The following is a 15199-nucleotide window of genomic DNA, read 5'->3' on the forward strand; positions in this document are numbered from 1 at the left end:
TACTCTTTTCATGGAAAGACAACTCCTGAAAATATCAGGCCTCACTCCACAAGAGCCACAGCCACCACTACAGCTTTCCTACGAGGAGTGGCTACCAAAGACATTTTAGAAGCTGCTACTTGGAGCTCCGTGCATACATTTGCCAAGCATTACAATCTTCCTTTATACTCCAGATCCCGAGCAGGTTTTGCAACTGCAGTTTTACAGGGGATCTTAACTACACCATCATTATCTTAGTGCCCCCTCCTCCAGTTTGGCTATGGTATTCTACCCATATGTTATGACTGCAGATGCATCCTTGAAGGACATAGTACAGTTTTGTACCTACCATAAATGTAGATGTCCGATAGGTATGCATCTGCAGTCAGGAATACCCACCCTCCTTCCCCTCTGTGGTATTCCTAGGGTACTTACCCCTCTTTTAGCTAGCTGGGGGAATCTATTATGGTGTATTTGTTTGTATGTATATATATATTTTGCTTCCTACTGTTTGGAATCTATAACATTTATCCAAATTTAGCCTTCCTAGAGGGCATCTGGGGCAAGAAACACTGAGGAAAATGGCGTCGGCTGATGCCTTTATACCCCAGGAGCTATGACATCGGGTGAAGTGCGACATCAGCCGAGGCCAGACCCAGACTTTGGAATCCGGCCGACCGAAGGGCTGCCTGAGGCAGGACAACCCCATATGTTATGACTGCAGATGCATACCTATCGGACATCTACATTTATGGTAGGTACAAAACTGTACTTTATAAAAGTAGGATAAAGTAAACTGCAGCCCCAACATACTGCAGGTGGAAAGCCATAACTCTGAAGTCCCTAGGTCAAAGGTAGGACCTTAACCCATCTGACCTATGAACTTTCTTCATAATGCAAGTGGATGCATAAGTAATAGTATTTACAGATAAGTATGTGTGGAAGGATCTGCATGTTGATCATCTAAAAGAACTATACACTCAGAATGTAAGCTGTAATGTTTGTCCAGATACTCAAAATGTAAACTGTAATATTTAACCAGAATTTGTGTTTTTGCTGAACTGCCTTCAGCTGTGCATGGCAGTTGGTAATGGAGAAAACTGGACCATATGCAGGCTTCCTGAAGTAAGCATATCTACAATCAACAGTACTGACAAACTATTTTTAACACTATTTGTAGGAGGTGCTAGTGTCCCCTTAACACGCCACCTAGTTCATATGGAGGATTAAGACGACAGCAGCCCCCTTGCAAACAGTATTATAGGAAATACATTACATTACCTTAGCCACTACTGCTTTGCCTTTAAACTCTTAATAAATTAATAGATACTATTATTAACACTAAAGTGCCGCGCTACTGTACATAACAGTAACCATAACAGTCTCTATAATCGTTTTAGCTCCTTGAAAAAACAGCCAATTATTGAGTGAGAATTACACCGCTAAAGTTTTGTATTTAGGCTGAGGTGACAGAATGACCCATTGCTTTCATCTGTCACCCACTGTGGTGTAGAAATTGCACTCAAATTTTGGGGATAAATCTGTCCACACTGCCTGTATACATTGTATTCAGCTATATAACTTATTTTTAAAAACCCTGGCAGTCACTGCTGAAATATATGTAGTAATCGCTGTCAACCGCTTTTGTTTCAGTAACCATTAGTAAAGTATGCCTTTTTAAATTGGCTGCACAGCTACTCCTCCAAGACATGTTTTTAGAACCATGTGTAGTCCTTGTACTTAAGCAGCATGACAGATTATACACACACACACAACTTTATATTCATCTTTTGATTAAAAGTTCCCATAACATTTTAGTACAATGGTGCACTGTAGCAGTTCCTTCCTCTGCTTGTATGAAGTTAATCATCGACTATGTACATTCTTCCTCGAGTACAGTTCAGTGTCCCATTTTCACCCACTCGTGCAGCTATTCAGCACTGCTGCTTTCCACTCGTGCAGCTATAGTAAAAATGTTCAATCTTTTTAATTTGGAAAGCATCAGAAGAAATACAGTTTTAGCTTTAAATTTCAGCATTCCTTGTTTGATTTAAAAATCCATGACAGAATTTATTTGTAGAAATGTTTTAATTTCTTAAAGATAATTGCATAAAGATTATTTACAGCTTTTAATGCAGCTAAACACTTTAAAAATCATTACATAGAAATCAACTAAAATGTTTATGTCTGACAGTCTGCCACTAGACAAATGCCCTTACACATGTGAGAGGTTATCACATGCAGCCATGGTTGCAGTCAGTTTATGAGAGAAACTTCAAAAATTGTCAACAGTGTAAAATATCAGAATTTCTTTTTTTCATTCATATTCATTCATAGGTTATTACTAAGCTAACTGCCCTTGCGAGCCATTGTAAGCCTAGCCAATTATCCCTTGTGGGACTTGTAAGGCAAAAACCTTAACCATTAAGCCACCCTCCCATCCATTGAAGCACTGTCAGTGATCAGGAGCTGCAGGATATCAAATATTTTACTGCAACAAAAGTCAGTCAAATGTCTTGCGATGCATCTGCTATGTGATGTCTTTGGCAGAACATAAAGTAATTTCTGCCGCAGAGGTCTTGCTGCAAAGAGGTCCAACTGCAATTTGGAGGTGAGAAAAAAAAGAAACTTGCAAGGAAGTCGTAAAGATAGTTTGAAGCAAGTTTTATGAGGGCATGGCAAATAAACTACCTAGGGTTTTAACCACTATGTCAACATTTCATGCCTGGAGTGTCATTTTATACCTTAAACATTCCCATGAGATCTGATAAAACAGGAGTGATACTGAAGTTTAACTGCCCTTCTCCCAACCTGAATGGCACTTTCAAAAACTTCTGAATACTTCAGTACATCTTACACCATTAAAATTAACTGCCATATTATTCCTTAACCCTACGTTTCATTAGACATTCCCATTATTTAACACTCACTGCCTATTGTCAACTTTCCTTTACAACATTATGGAAAGAGAAAGCAAATGGCACTAATTTAGAAGGAAGCGTTCAGAGGACACCAAAGGTCAAAGTAATTTACAAGTCTACTAAACATGATGTTCTTGCACATGTTAACCAGAATCAGAGTTTGGAGACAGTCACATCACGTAAGACCAAGAAATAAATTAAGAATGCAACCTAAACACTTTTTTACATGTATATATCCAAACATGTCACATGTTTGTTTTTTTAAATGAAGTGCAACAAAAGGTGCTGTAAAACCAAGAACAATGTTGTATGTGGCAAAATGGTCAATGGACAATCAGTTGTGGAAGATGGGAGGCATTTAAAGAAGGGTGACCACTTAACTGTAGATTGTTTGTGTGATTTCTTCTTTCTTGGCTTTATATGTTACTAGGACCACTGTAACAGCTGCTTCAGTGGCTGAAAGAGTGCAAATTGCTTAAAACATCTTTAATAGTCAAGGCAAAAATCAAAAATGGAAGTGAGGCAGTGTCAGGACTAATACATACATTTATCAGAGCCAGAGGTTACCTGTGTAATGTCAGCATTTGTAACAGTGCATCTATTGTAAAACAAGCACCTGTACTCTCTCGCTACCTTACTAGCTAATCAAGAGTGATGCATAACTTCCAGCAAGTGAGAACTGACATTCAGTTACCAGAGTAAGATATTCTGGATTCATAACTGGATGAATATCTAAGTTGCTTACAAATATTTTCCCTTTTAAAATGTATAAAAGTAAAGTTTGTCTTTGCATTGTAGGCCGATTTACTTTGCTGGCAATTAAATATATCCGAAACAGAAAGTCATGGAAAAAGGTATGTCGAAGGTCCAGTGTTAGCTATGAGGGAGAAAGGCAACACATTTCAGAGTGTACTGAAAGCCTTCCTGGAACTGGAGAAGGGGACATCCCAATGCTGCCAACCTTTCTTCACACACATGCCTGCAGTCATAGAACAGGAGTATCCTTTGGGACAACAGTGCAGCTTATCCTCACAGCACACCGCCTGCAGTGAAACAAAAAAGAAATATTACAATCACAGTATAGGCAAGGCAGTAAAGCAATACAGTCTACAAAACAGTAGTAGTTAATTATATCCAAGTTAGACACTTGACTGTACCCAAACCACATATGGTGCAGTTAGTTTGCATTGGCATACAATATATATACATGCACTATATCTGGAGACCAGAAAAAGCCTGGGTTGGCACACAGCAGAGAAACACAGTTTGTGAGAAGAAATGTAAATATGCATACCCCTCAAAATTCAAAATAACCTGCAGACATAAAATGAAGTTTCCCTACTGGCAGGAGGGTGGGGAAAAATCAGTACAAACCAAGTCACTGTTCCTTTTTGCATATTTCATGCAGGTACATTTTTAACCTTCATAAAAGAAAATCATCATCAAGTAGTCATGCAACTGCAGCTTTCTTCACAGTAATGCAATAACTAATGTTGTGTAGCTCTTTTGTAACTGCATGAAGTGTTATTTTGTTTTGAGTTATGCAGCTTTAAGACCAGCTGTTTTGAGTTATGCAGCTTTAAGACCAGCATGGCAACTAATCTACAAAATAAATTTTAAGTTGAATATGGTACAAATCCCACCTTCAGAATACACCACTTGAAATCTTGCTCTTTGTAACCCATCTTACTATCCTAACCCCTAGGATACCACAACTGCTAAGGAAAGAGCAACGTCTAAGGAAATCCTGGGATTCCTGGCCATTGAAGTCCCAGCTATTGTGATGAAGTATATGATGATATAACTTGCTGCAAAAAGTCAACTTCACTGCAGTGTGAAATACATCAGTGGCCATAGTTCTGCAGGTTCAACATAAACGCTAACATTTTTCATCCAGCCTGCTCAGTACTGTATAACTCTATCAGTGCTGATCACAAAACCAAATTGCCTCGAAGGACTTCATACCAGATTGTTTGCACCAATTTAAGTTGTAGACGTTACCCAAACAATACACAAGTGATATAAGCTCGAGAAAGGCCCACAAAGTCTTGCCCAATGCCCTATGGATTACAGAGTGTAGGCAATCTATCTATAATACTACAGGACTTAGTGAAGCAAAGAATTCTACTTCATGTGATCTTCCCTTTGTACAAAAAAGTTGATTATTTGTAAGTATATAGTACTGGGATATGGGACACAGTTGCACACCTTCAACTGTTCAACAGTAGCTCACTCATTAATCCAGGTGTTCACTAGCTGGAAGCAGGGATTCATGAATCTACTGTCAGGGAAAATGGGAGAGGTGATACACATTCAGGAGGAATTACTACAACCAGGCTTAATACAGGAGTAACTCAATTGTCCTCTTTGTACGGATGATGCAAAGTAGACATCTTCAACTTTCCAATCCTCCTCCCAGCTGGACAGAGTATTCTTAAATTAGACATCTTCAACTTTCCAAGCCTCCTCCCAGCTGGACAGAGTATTCTTAATTTAGACATCTTCAACTTTCCAAGCCTCCTCCCAGCTGGACAGAGTATTCTTAAATTAGACATCTTCAACTTTCCAAGCCTCCTCCCAGCTGGACAGAGTATTCTTAAATTAGACATCTTCAACTTTCCAAGCCTCCTCCCAGCTGGACAGAGTATTCTTTATATGGCAACCTGACAAGGAATTGGCAGATGTCCTTCTATTCATAAGCTGCAGTATTCATCAAATAAGGGAGTCTTGTACATCCAGCCAGTATTCAAACATCTACATGTTACTGCGAGGTACGTGCTACGCCAAACAACAGCACACACCTACTTCAGAACTTTTCTGCTGCCTGTCCGATTGCCTGCTCCAGACGTTCACTTGCCAGAACAGACAGGGTTTCTCTGCGTACTAATTATTCTTTTATGCCCAAGGTGGTAAATGAGCTGTCCCTTAAGCAGTCTTTTAATCTACCCACCTTTTTTCCTTCCCCTCAGTGTCCCAATGAGAGAATCTTGCACACCTTGATGTGCACATGGAACTCAGATACTATCTTGACAAAACCAAACTTATACGTAAGACTGAACGCCTGTTTGTCTCTTACCACCCAAGGGCTCTAGGTCAATCAGTTTCCAAGCAAACTATTTCCAACTGGATTTCTAAAGCTATTTCCTTTTGCTATTTGTTTGATGGTAAGAGCCTTACTTCTCCTGTGAAGGATCACTCTACGAGAGCAGTCTCTTCCTCGGGGGCATTCTTTAAAGGCTTAGACACTGCTTATATCCTGGTGGCAGCTTGACACCATTTCTAAGTCTAGGCCTGGGTTTGCCAGAGCAATTCTACATGTAAAAAAGCATCTGCTCATCCGCCTCCTAACCTGTCCCAAGCTTGAGCTTTGGCTTTCGCCCTTGTGTGATGAATACTGCAGCATATGAATAGGACATAGAATAGTTGTGTAAAATCTTACCATAACCATAGATGTCCCTCTCTTCTATATGCTGCAGTATTGCTCTCCCCTAAGATCTCAGGCTAGTACTGCGAGGCATACAGTTCTGAGGTAGGTGCGTGCTAATGCCCACTTTATATCTGATGTCTCTTTATGGCCGAAGTACATGTGATGTTGTGCAGTGTAGCACATACCTCGCAGTAGCATGTAGACTTTTGGAGACTGCCTGGACATACAAGTCAGCCAGAGGCCGACTCCCTCATGTTATGAATACGGCAGCCTATAGAAGAGAAGGACACCTGTGGTTATGGTAAGACTTTACACAACTATTCTATCTGTCACATTTTCACAGCAATAGTATGATGGTGCAGGAATGTATCAAGTAGTAGGATTAAAGGCCTCCTACAGTGAGGAGATCCATAAAGCCAATAACTAAGGGAGCAATACGTCTGTCAAAATGAACTTTGAAGTTCGGTGCTTGTGAAGCAAAAACTAAGTGCTTTTGGTATATACTTTCTTTGGTTAATACCTTGCTACATGCAGGCTTGATATATGACTGAAGAAGCTGGCAAGGATCAAGTCACACTGCAGTCAAGAGATTTAGGTCTGGAGTCTAATTTTGATTTTGAGACATAAACGAGTAGTTTCCAGTGAATTTCTAGATTCCATGTTTACCACTGACATGTACAAGAGTAATACATCTCCTTAAGATCACTCAGGAAATACTTTGAAATCGTGATGTGACATGGTATTTGGAAGAAATCAACAGATCGTACAACAGAAGTCCATGTTTGGTAACCTCTAGTACAAACTGCAGGCCAGTATTAGGACTGCTTAGCAGATAAACATTCCCAAGCTGCTAATCAACCCTCCTTCACTCCCATCATGATCCCTGCATGTCCAGTCTCTCCATTTCCTTTTTTCACATGCAAGAGAGTCTGCTCAGAACAACTCCAAGCTGCTTCATATATTTTCACAAGAAATTTCTAGTGAAAGTTGTAATTATGTTAATTTTCTTTGTCTAGTCTTCCTCACATTTTACTGTTGTAACCCAGGTTTTCCTTCAAACTTTTCTTCCACTTGCCATTAGGTCTAGGCCTGATATTTTTACACCTTACAATTTCACCTTCCCTATTTTCAGAATGTGCCTGAGGTCAGGTCATTTCAACTGTAAAGAGGTCCACTAAATACTTGCATTTCACAAGTTTCTGTTTTATCTCTAGTCACTGTGCTATGTTTTGGATCTGGCATTATCAGGTGGAGACCCAGGAAAGTTTAGTATAGATGTTCTTCATGTTTCACTGTTGCAGTCATTACACTTGGGTTATCTGCTTGTTAATCAGGCCGACTGAGGGCCACCTGCAAAGTCTTAGGTCCTGCGTCTGTTGCTGTCCCTTCTTCCATGACGTCAGGTCGTCAGGGGTATAAAACATGCAGCCAACGCCATTACATCAATCTTTCTTGCCGTGCAGTGCCCAAAGCAGAAGCAGTTCGCAAGTGCCAGTCGGCCGACTCCTGAAATTTTTGTTTTTGAGTTTCAGAACCGAAGTCTTCAACTAAAAGTTAAGTACCCCATTGGGGAAACTTTTTCTTGCTCTTAAATGATGTCGATAAAAGTAAAAAACTGCATTACATGTGGAAAGCAAATACCTCATAAAGATTTTCATTTGTACTTTATTCCTTGCCTAAGCCCAGACCACGACGTACTTCGCTGTTGGTTTTGTGCCTTATTTAAACCACGAACTGTCCATCATCGGTATAGTTACGCTTCTAAATATTTTGGTGCTCGTTTCAATTATCCTGATATGTCTTCAGTCAGCCAACCTACTACTGACATTCCGGAAAAACGCAAAGATAAAGACAGAGACAGGCTGCCAAGGTCCAAAGCTGCCGACGACGCTTCTCCTAAGCCAGTCGCCAGTTCGCTGGTACTCAGTGAGGCACTTTCGCAGCCCCTGATACCCGCTACTTCTGATTCACAGGTCTCTACTGAGATCCATTCGGAGTCTGGTATGCCGCGAGATCCTTTAACTGTGGAGCCTGCAGATGTCTCTACCTTGGATGGGTCTGGAGCCGCTGTGCAGGCACCAGCTTCTGAGGGTGTATTCAGGCCTACTGACTTGCGTATTAAATCGACGCCATCTTCTTCTTCAAGGCCTAAATCTCGAACCATGCCTAAAAAAAATGATGCCCAGACCGCATGCTCAGACCTCTATGCCTAAAAAGCAGATAAGAATGACTGAAGACCTTATTACTTTAAGGGGAAGCCAGCCTTCCCCCTCTGAGTGACCTAGGACTGAGTTTGTTTATAATACTTCCGACCAGGATTCTGAATATTCTGTTTCCACTGATGACCAGGATTTCCCCTTATCTACCTATGAGGATTCTGATGCTGAGGACTCCATTCCATCTGCTTCCCCCCAGAGGATTTCTCTTTTAGTGAAACCCTGCATACTCTCAGGCAGCATTTTCGTTGGGAAAGTCAGGATTTCTCTGACTCTAAAAAGAGGCTTAGGGATTTTTTACTCCTGCCCCCGCACAGGCCTTTAGCCATACCTCCTGTACTAGACATCGTTGATGATGAATTTGCAGTATCTAGCTTGGTCCCTGACTCCTTACCTCCTGCTCCTAAGAAAACTGATAGATATTACAGGGTCCCTGACTCACAAGTTCCTTTTCAAAAATCCTACTGTGGATCCTGAGACCATTTCACAGGGGCCCAAGGGCATTAAAGCTACTACTGCCAAAAATCCTACCCCCTCTGATAGAGACTCCAGGGTGCTGGATAGATGGGGTAAGACGTTATACACTTCTGCAACTTTGGCAATTAGGGCCTTAAACTGCCATTTCCATATGTTGAAGTATCAGCAGCATATTAAGGAATTGCTTAAACAGAAAATTATGTTGTTTCCTGATTGTGCTGAAAATAAGGATTTATTGCATTCAGCTGAACAGGTTGGAAAACATATTTTGCAATGTGGTTTTGACTCTCTAGAGGCATCTTGCAGGGCTGCTGTAACTGGGTCTGTACTTAGAAAGGCATGCTTGGCTTAAGGAGAAATCCTTACCTGATCATGTTAAAGCAAAATTACTGGATGCTCCCCTAAACCAGGACCGCCTGTTTGGCAACAAGGCAGAAGAAGTTCTTAAAAAGATGGAAGAAAAAGCTAAATCTATGCAAACCGTTAAAGACTTTTTACAAGTGCAACCTCCAAGATTTAGTAGGCATTGGCAAGAACGGGTCCTTTCCTGCCTCTTGAAGACCTTCTCAGTCCAAACCCAGATCCAGCAGAGCTCCCAGGCTGCAGTCCCAGGGTATGCACAGGACTAAGCAGTGGGGGGGCCTCCACTTCCAAATCTGGGAGTAATAAGATTCCCCCCTGTGGTAAACAGTGTCAATGACTTCCTTTTAAAATTTCCAAGCACTTATCAACTGACTGCCCCTTTGGGGGGAAAGATTGCTCTTCATGCAAAGAACTGGGAACTCTTACCCAGGACAAATGAGTTTTAAATATAGTGTCCCAGGGATACAGATTTCACTTCCACACGTTGCCAACACCAAGGGGGTGGCCTGACCTACCCCCAAGTCAGTGAACAGAGGCCCAAAAACAAGTACTTTCTCTCTTAAGCATGGGGGCTATTCAATTGGTACCAGAAGAGGAAAAGGGACAAGGTTTCTACTTGAGACCTTTCCTGGTACCCAGAAAAGACAATTCATGGTGTCCTGTCCTGGACCTGTCTACTCTACACCTTTTTGGAGATTCCAAAATTCAAGATGCTGACTCTTCACCAGTTGCTTCTTATGCTAGGCAAAGATGCCTGGTTGGCAACACTAGATTTAAAAAGAGGCATACCTGCACATCCCAATCAGGGAATCTTGCAGAAGATACCAACGCTTCAAAGCAGGCTACACACACTAGCAGTTCTCTGTACTGCCCTTTGGCTTATCTACTGCGCCAAGTGTATTCACAAAGTGCCTAGCTCCAGTTATTGCATTTTGCAGGCAAAGAAATGTTCAAATATACCCATACCTGGACGACTGTCTAAGTCAGGCAGAAAGACAGGACATACTTTTGAATCATCTGGCTTTTGTACAAAGGGTTCTAACTTGTCTGGGATACACCATAAATGAAAAGAAATCACACCTGGTACCCTGTCAACAAGTTATATTCCTGGGAGAAAGCTTGAATACAACTTCCCAGATGGCTTTCCTCATGCCAGAGAAACAAATTCATCTGACAACCTACTTCAAACAAGTGGCCACAAAAACACTGCTATCTGCAAGACAAATACTGCAAGCCTTGGGGTTCAAGGCCTCCTGCATTCTTCTAATTCCATATGCAAAACTGCATATGAGGAAACTACAGTGGTATATAAAAAGCCTATGGTGTCAACATTCTCAGGATCTAGAAGCAATGATTTTACACCTAGAGTTCCTTTGGTGGGCAGAGGCCTGCCACCAAAACAAAGGACTATCTTTCACACTACCCCCAGCCACCTAAACACTAACAACAGACACATCAGACTACGCACAGGGGGCTCACCTGGCAGGGAAGTGCATTCAGGGCAAATGGAACATAAGTCAAGTGCACCTGCATATCAATCAAAAATAAATGTTAGCTGTACAGAATGCTCTGACAGCCTTCAAGGGCTACATTCTTCCAGGACAACTAATGGTAAAGACGGACAACACCACTGTTATGTGGTACATAAACAAGCAGGGGGGTACACATTCTTACCCCCCCCCCTGCAGACTAGCAATGTCATTGTGGAACACAGCCTTGAGCTACCAAGTGCAGCTACAAGCTCAATTCCTGCAAGTAAAATTAAATACACTGGCGGACGGACTAAGCAGAAACCTCATGGACCCACACGAGTGGAAACTAGAACCAAGGATTTTCAACATGTTGACAAGCAAATGGGGGAGCCCAGATATAGACTTGTTTGCCTCTCCCCAGAACTACCAATTGGACAAATTTTGCACAAGGACTCCTCACAAACAAGCCTGTAAAAGTGGATGCTCTGTCCTTCAGCTGGAAAAAGCTATCAGTATATCCCTACCCCCTTCTGCCTCTGCTCCCCAAAGTACTACTAAAAATCAAACAGGACAAGCCAAGAATGATTTTGATTGCTCCAGACTGGCCACGCCAACACCAATATCCTCTCTTACGCACTGTGTCACAGTTATCCCCATGGTACCTGCCTTAGACTCCTTCCCTGTTGTCTCAGCAGGAGAACCAGATTCTGCACCCTCAGCTTCTAACACTGAACCTAGCAGCCTGGCTAATTACCTAATCTCTCTTTTACCATCTCTCAGTAAACCTGTGATGGATATCAGTTTAGAGGCAAGGAGACCTAGTACTTGAAAATCTTATGCTGAAAAATGGAAAAGATTCTGTGACTGGAACCAATCTCAAGGGATGAGCACAGCAGCACCCAATTTACCTCGGACTTTACAATACTTAACTGAGATGCTTCACAAGGGCCTTTTTCCTCCCATCAAAATTCACGCCTCAGCCATTTCAGCTCATTATAACACAACCTCCCCTCTTCTCTCATCCACTGCTCAAGCAGTCCCTCAGAGGGGCCAAAAATTTGAGACCACCCAGGAGAGCTCCAACCCCAGCCTGGGACCTTAACTTTGTTTTGGAAAAACTCACTTTACCTCCTTTCGAGCCAGCTGCTACTGCAGGCTTAAAATTTATTTCTTGGAAAACAGCTTTCCTTTTAGCAACCATTTCAGCAAGAAGGGTATCTGAATTACAGGCCCTTATGGCAGTGGAGCCTTTCGTCATCTTTCATGCGGACAGGGTGTCCCTCAGAACCAATCCAGCCTTCATGCCCAAGGTGGTATCCAGTGTGGCTCTTAATCAGTCCATTCATTTGCCAACCTTTTTTCCCAATCCGCAGAACAAAGGGGAACGGATACTTCATTCCTAAGTTGTGCACAGACAACTTAGATTCTACTTGGACAGGACTAAACCTCAAAGAAATCTGAACAACTGCTGGTGGCATTTGCTGCAGGGGCAGAGGGGAGGGCTACTTCAAAGCAAACTATTTTGAAATGGACAGGCCATTGCATTCATTTCTAATATGAGCACCATGGAAAACCTGTCCCCCACAGGGGATTAGACCTCACTCCACCAGGGCTGCATCTACCTCCACCAGCCTTTCTCAGAGGCTTCCCTACCAGGGACATCCTAGAAGCTGCTACCTGGAGTTCTGTACATACTTTCACCAAGCATTATCATTTTCCAATTTTCTCTAAATCCAGAGCTGGCTTTGCCACTGCAGTCTTGCAGGACCTTACAGCTGGTCCTAATGCTGTCTAAATTCCTCCTCCCAACCATAGCTTTGGGAATCTACCCAAATGTAATGACTGCAACAGTGAAACATGAAGAACATAGTAGAGTTGTGTACACTTACCATAAATGTAAATGTTCGAGTGTATTCACTGTTGCAGTCCTGGTTACCCTCCCTCCAGCCCCCTAACCTCTTTTGGCTTATACCTCTATTTTCCTTTACTATGCTTAAAAGCTTTTTGGTGTATTTACTTTTTTGTTGGACGTATATCATTGTATTTTTATATTGAATTGCTTCCCATTAGGGGGGCACCTGACATCTGGGGCAAGAAAAACTGATGTAATGGCATCAGCTGTATGTTTTGTACCCCTGATGACGTGATGCAACTGACACAGGACCAAGACTTTGTTAATCAGGCCGACTGAGGGCTACCTGCAAGCAGATAACCCAAATGTAATGACTGCAACAGTGAATACACTCAAACATCTACATTTATTGTACACAACAGTACTTTTTCTCTCCCAAAAATGTTATGTCATTCAGAAGGAATGCTTTTCCAGAGTACCTTCAAGATTTTTCTTCTTCTAAACATTTTAAAGGTAGCAGTTCACAATCCTTCAGCTGCTCAGTTGTGGAGTTTTCTTCTTCTCTTATATATTCTCAATATAAATGAATGTTAAAAGAGACTAACATTTCAGGGGCACTGTTAAGATCTCCTTGATAATGGCAGTAGAATCATTCGCCTTTTCTAGAGCTGGTCAGAGTCTCCTTTTCTCCTCCGAGCCTGTAACACCAAACTCTTGGAGGCAAACCTTGCTAACATTTAGCTAAAGCTCATCACATATGACACCATTCAGGGAGTTCTACCCCTTGCACCACTTACTTGGAGCTTTCATTAACCTTCTAGTTTGCAAATTTCTCTGGCACTTTTCTCCAGTAAGGAAGGAAGGCGGTCGGCCAGAATTCCAAAGTCTAGGTCCGGCGTCGGTTGCTGTCACCTCCTCCCTGACGTCAGTGCGCCAGGGGTATAAAAGATGCAGCTGATGCCATTTTCTTCAGTCTTTCTTGCTGCGCGGTGCCCGAAGCAAAAGTAGTTCGCAAGTGCCGGTCGGCCGACTCATGAGATTTTCACAGACAAATTTCAGATCCGAAGTCTTCATTAAAGCTAAGTACCCCATTGGGGAAACTTTTTTCTTGCTCCATACAAAAGTCAGAAAAAGTTAACAATTGTATTTCTTGTGGGAAGCAAATACCTCATAAGGATGATTACTCTTACTGTATTCCTTGCCTAGGCCCTGATCATAACGTTGCTAGCTGTCGGTTTTGTGCTAGATTCAACAAACGCAGTATTAAGCGTCAGTTTGATTTTGCTTATCATTACTTTGGCCGAAAATACAACTACATAATGCCGTCTGCAAGGAAAAAGAGAAGGACAGGCATCCGAGATCCAAAACTGACGACAAGGCTTCCACTAAGCCAGCCGCCGGTTCTCAGTGAGGCGCTTTCGCAGCCCCTGACACCCACTACCTCAGAGCCACAGGCCACTGACGACTCCCACGTGGAGCCAGCTAGGCCTCTGGATACTCAAGGTATTGGACACCGGATATCTTTCCCTCAGATGGGTCCGGAGCCGCTGAGCAGGCATCGGCTTCTGAGGGTGTTTTCAGACCTACACAGTTATATGTAAAGCCTACTTCAGCTTCAAAAGCAAAGACTACAGCAGCTTTAAAGACAAAGAAACAAATACAGCATTCTTCAGAACAGACTTCCATGCCTAAAAAACAGATGCTCAAAATGGCGGAAGACCTTATTACCTTGATCAGGGGTTCCCATCCCCCTCCTGACAAAAGGCCTAGGCAAGAGACAGACTATGACTCTTCAGATCAGGTTTCTATTTCCTCTGACTCCTGTTCTGTACAGGAATACTCTCTTCCTCCCTATGAAGATTCTGATGCTGAAGAATCCATTCCTTCAGCCTCTCCTCCTAAGGATTTTTCTTTTGGGGAAACCCTGCATACCATGAGGGAACACTTCTATTGGGAAAGCCAAGATTACTCAGAATCAAAGAAAAGGCGCAGAGATTTTCTTTTACTTCCTCAGCACAGGCCGCTTGCTATTCCCCCTGTGCTAGACATTGTAGGTGATGTATTTTCAGAGTCCGGCCTTTCTCCAGATTCCTTACCTCCAGCTCCTATTAAACCAGACAGATATTACAGGGTTCCTGATTCTCATAAATTTCTTTATAAAAACCCTACTGCTGACCCAAAAACTATTTCTCAGGGTCACAAGGGGGTTAAGGCCACTACTGCTAAAAACCCTGTCCCTTCTGACAGGGACTCAAGGGCACTAGACAGATGGGGAAAAAAGGTTTACACTTCTGCTACTTTGGCTGTGAGGGCTTTAAATTGTCAATTTCAGCAATACTTAATTTCACTGTTAAAACAGAAAATGTTGACTAATTCTGATTGTACAGAAAATAAGGAAATACAGGATTTATTGCATGCAACTGAACAAGTGGGAAAGCATACATTGCAATGTGGTTTTGACTCTCTGGAGGCCTCCTGCAGGGCCGCAGTTA

General features: G+C 42.2%; 1 protein-coding gene across 4 annotated transcripts in view; it reads right to left on the reverse strand.

The window, feature by feature from the left end:
* Positions 1 to 2048: 2048 nt before the first annotated feature.
* The window catches only part of GRN (granulin precursor), an 891963-nt gene continuing 878812 nt past the window's right edge, over positions 2049 to 15199 (reverse strand). For all 4 annotated transcript variants that reach the window (XM_044055245.1, XM_044055246.1, XM_044055247.1 and 1 more), the window contains one exon: positions 2049 to 3943. In XM_044055245.1, the coding sequence (XP_043911180.1) occupies positions 3803 to 3943 (141 nt within the window). In that variant the 3' untranslated portion in view covers positions 2049 to 3802. The remainder of the gene's footprint in view (positions 3944 to 15199) is intronic.

This window comes from Protopterus annectens, chromosome 13.part0 (genome assembly GCF_019279795.1).
Source record: "Protopterus annectens isolate FY-2018-M chromosome 13.part0, PAN1.0, whole genome shotgun sequence".
Lineage (NCBI taxonomy): Eukaryota > Metazoa > Chordata > Ceratodontiformes > Protopteridae > Protopterus > Protopterus annectens.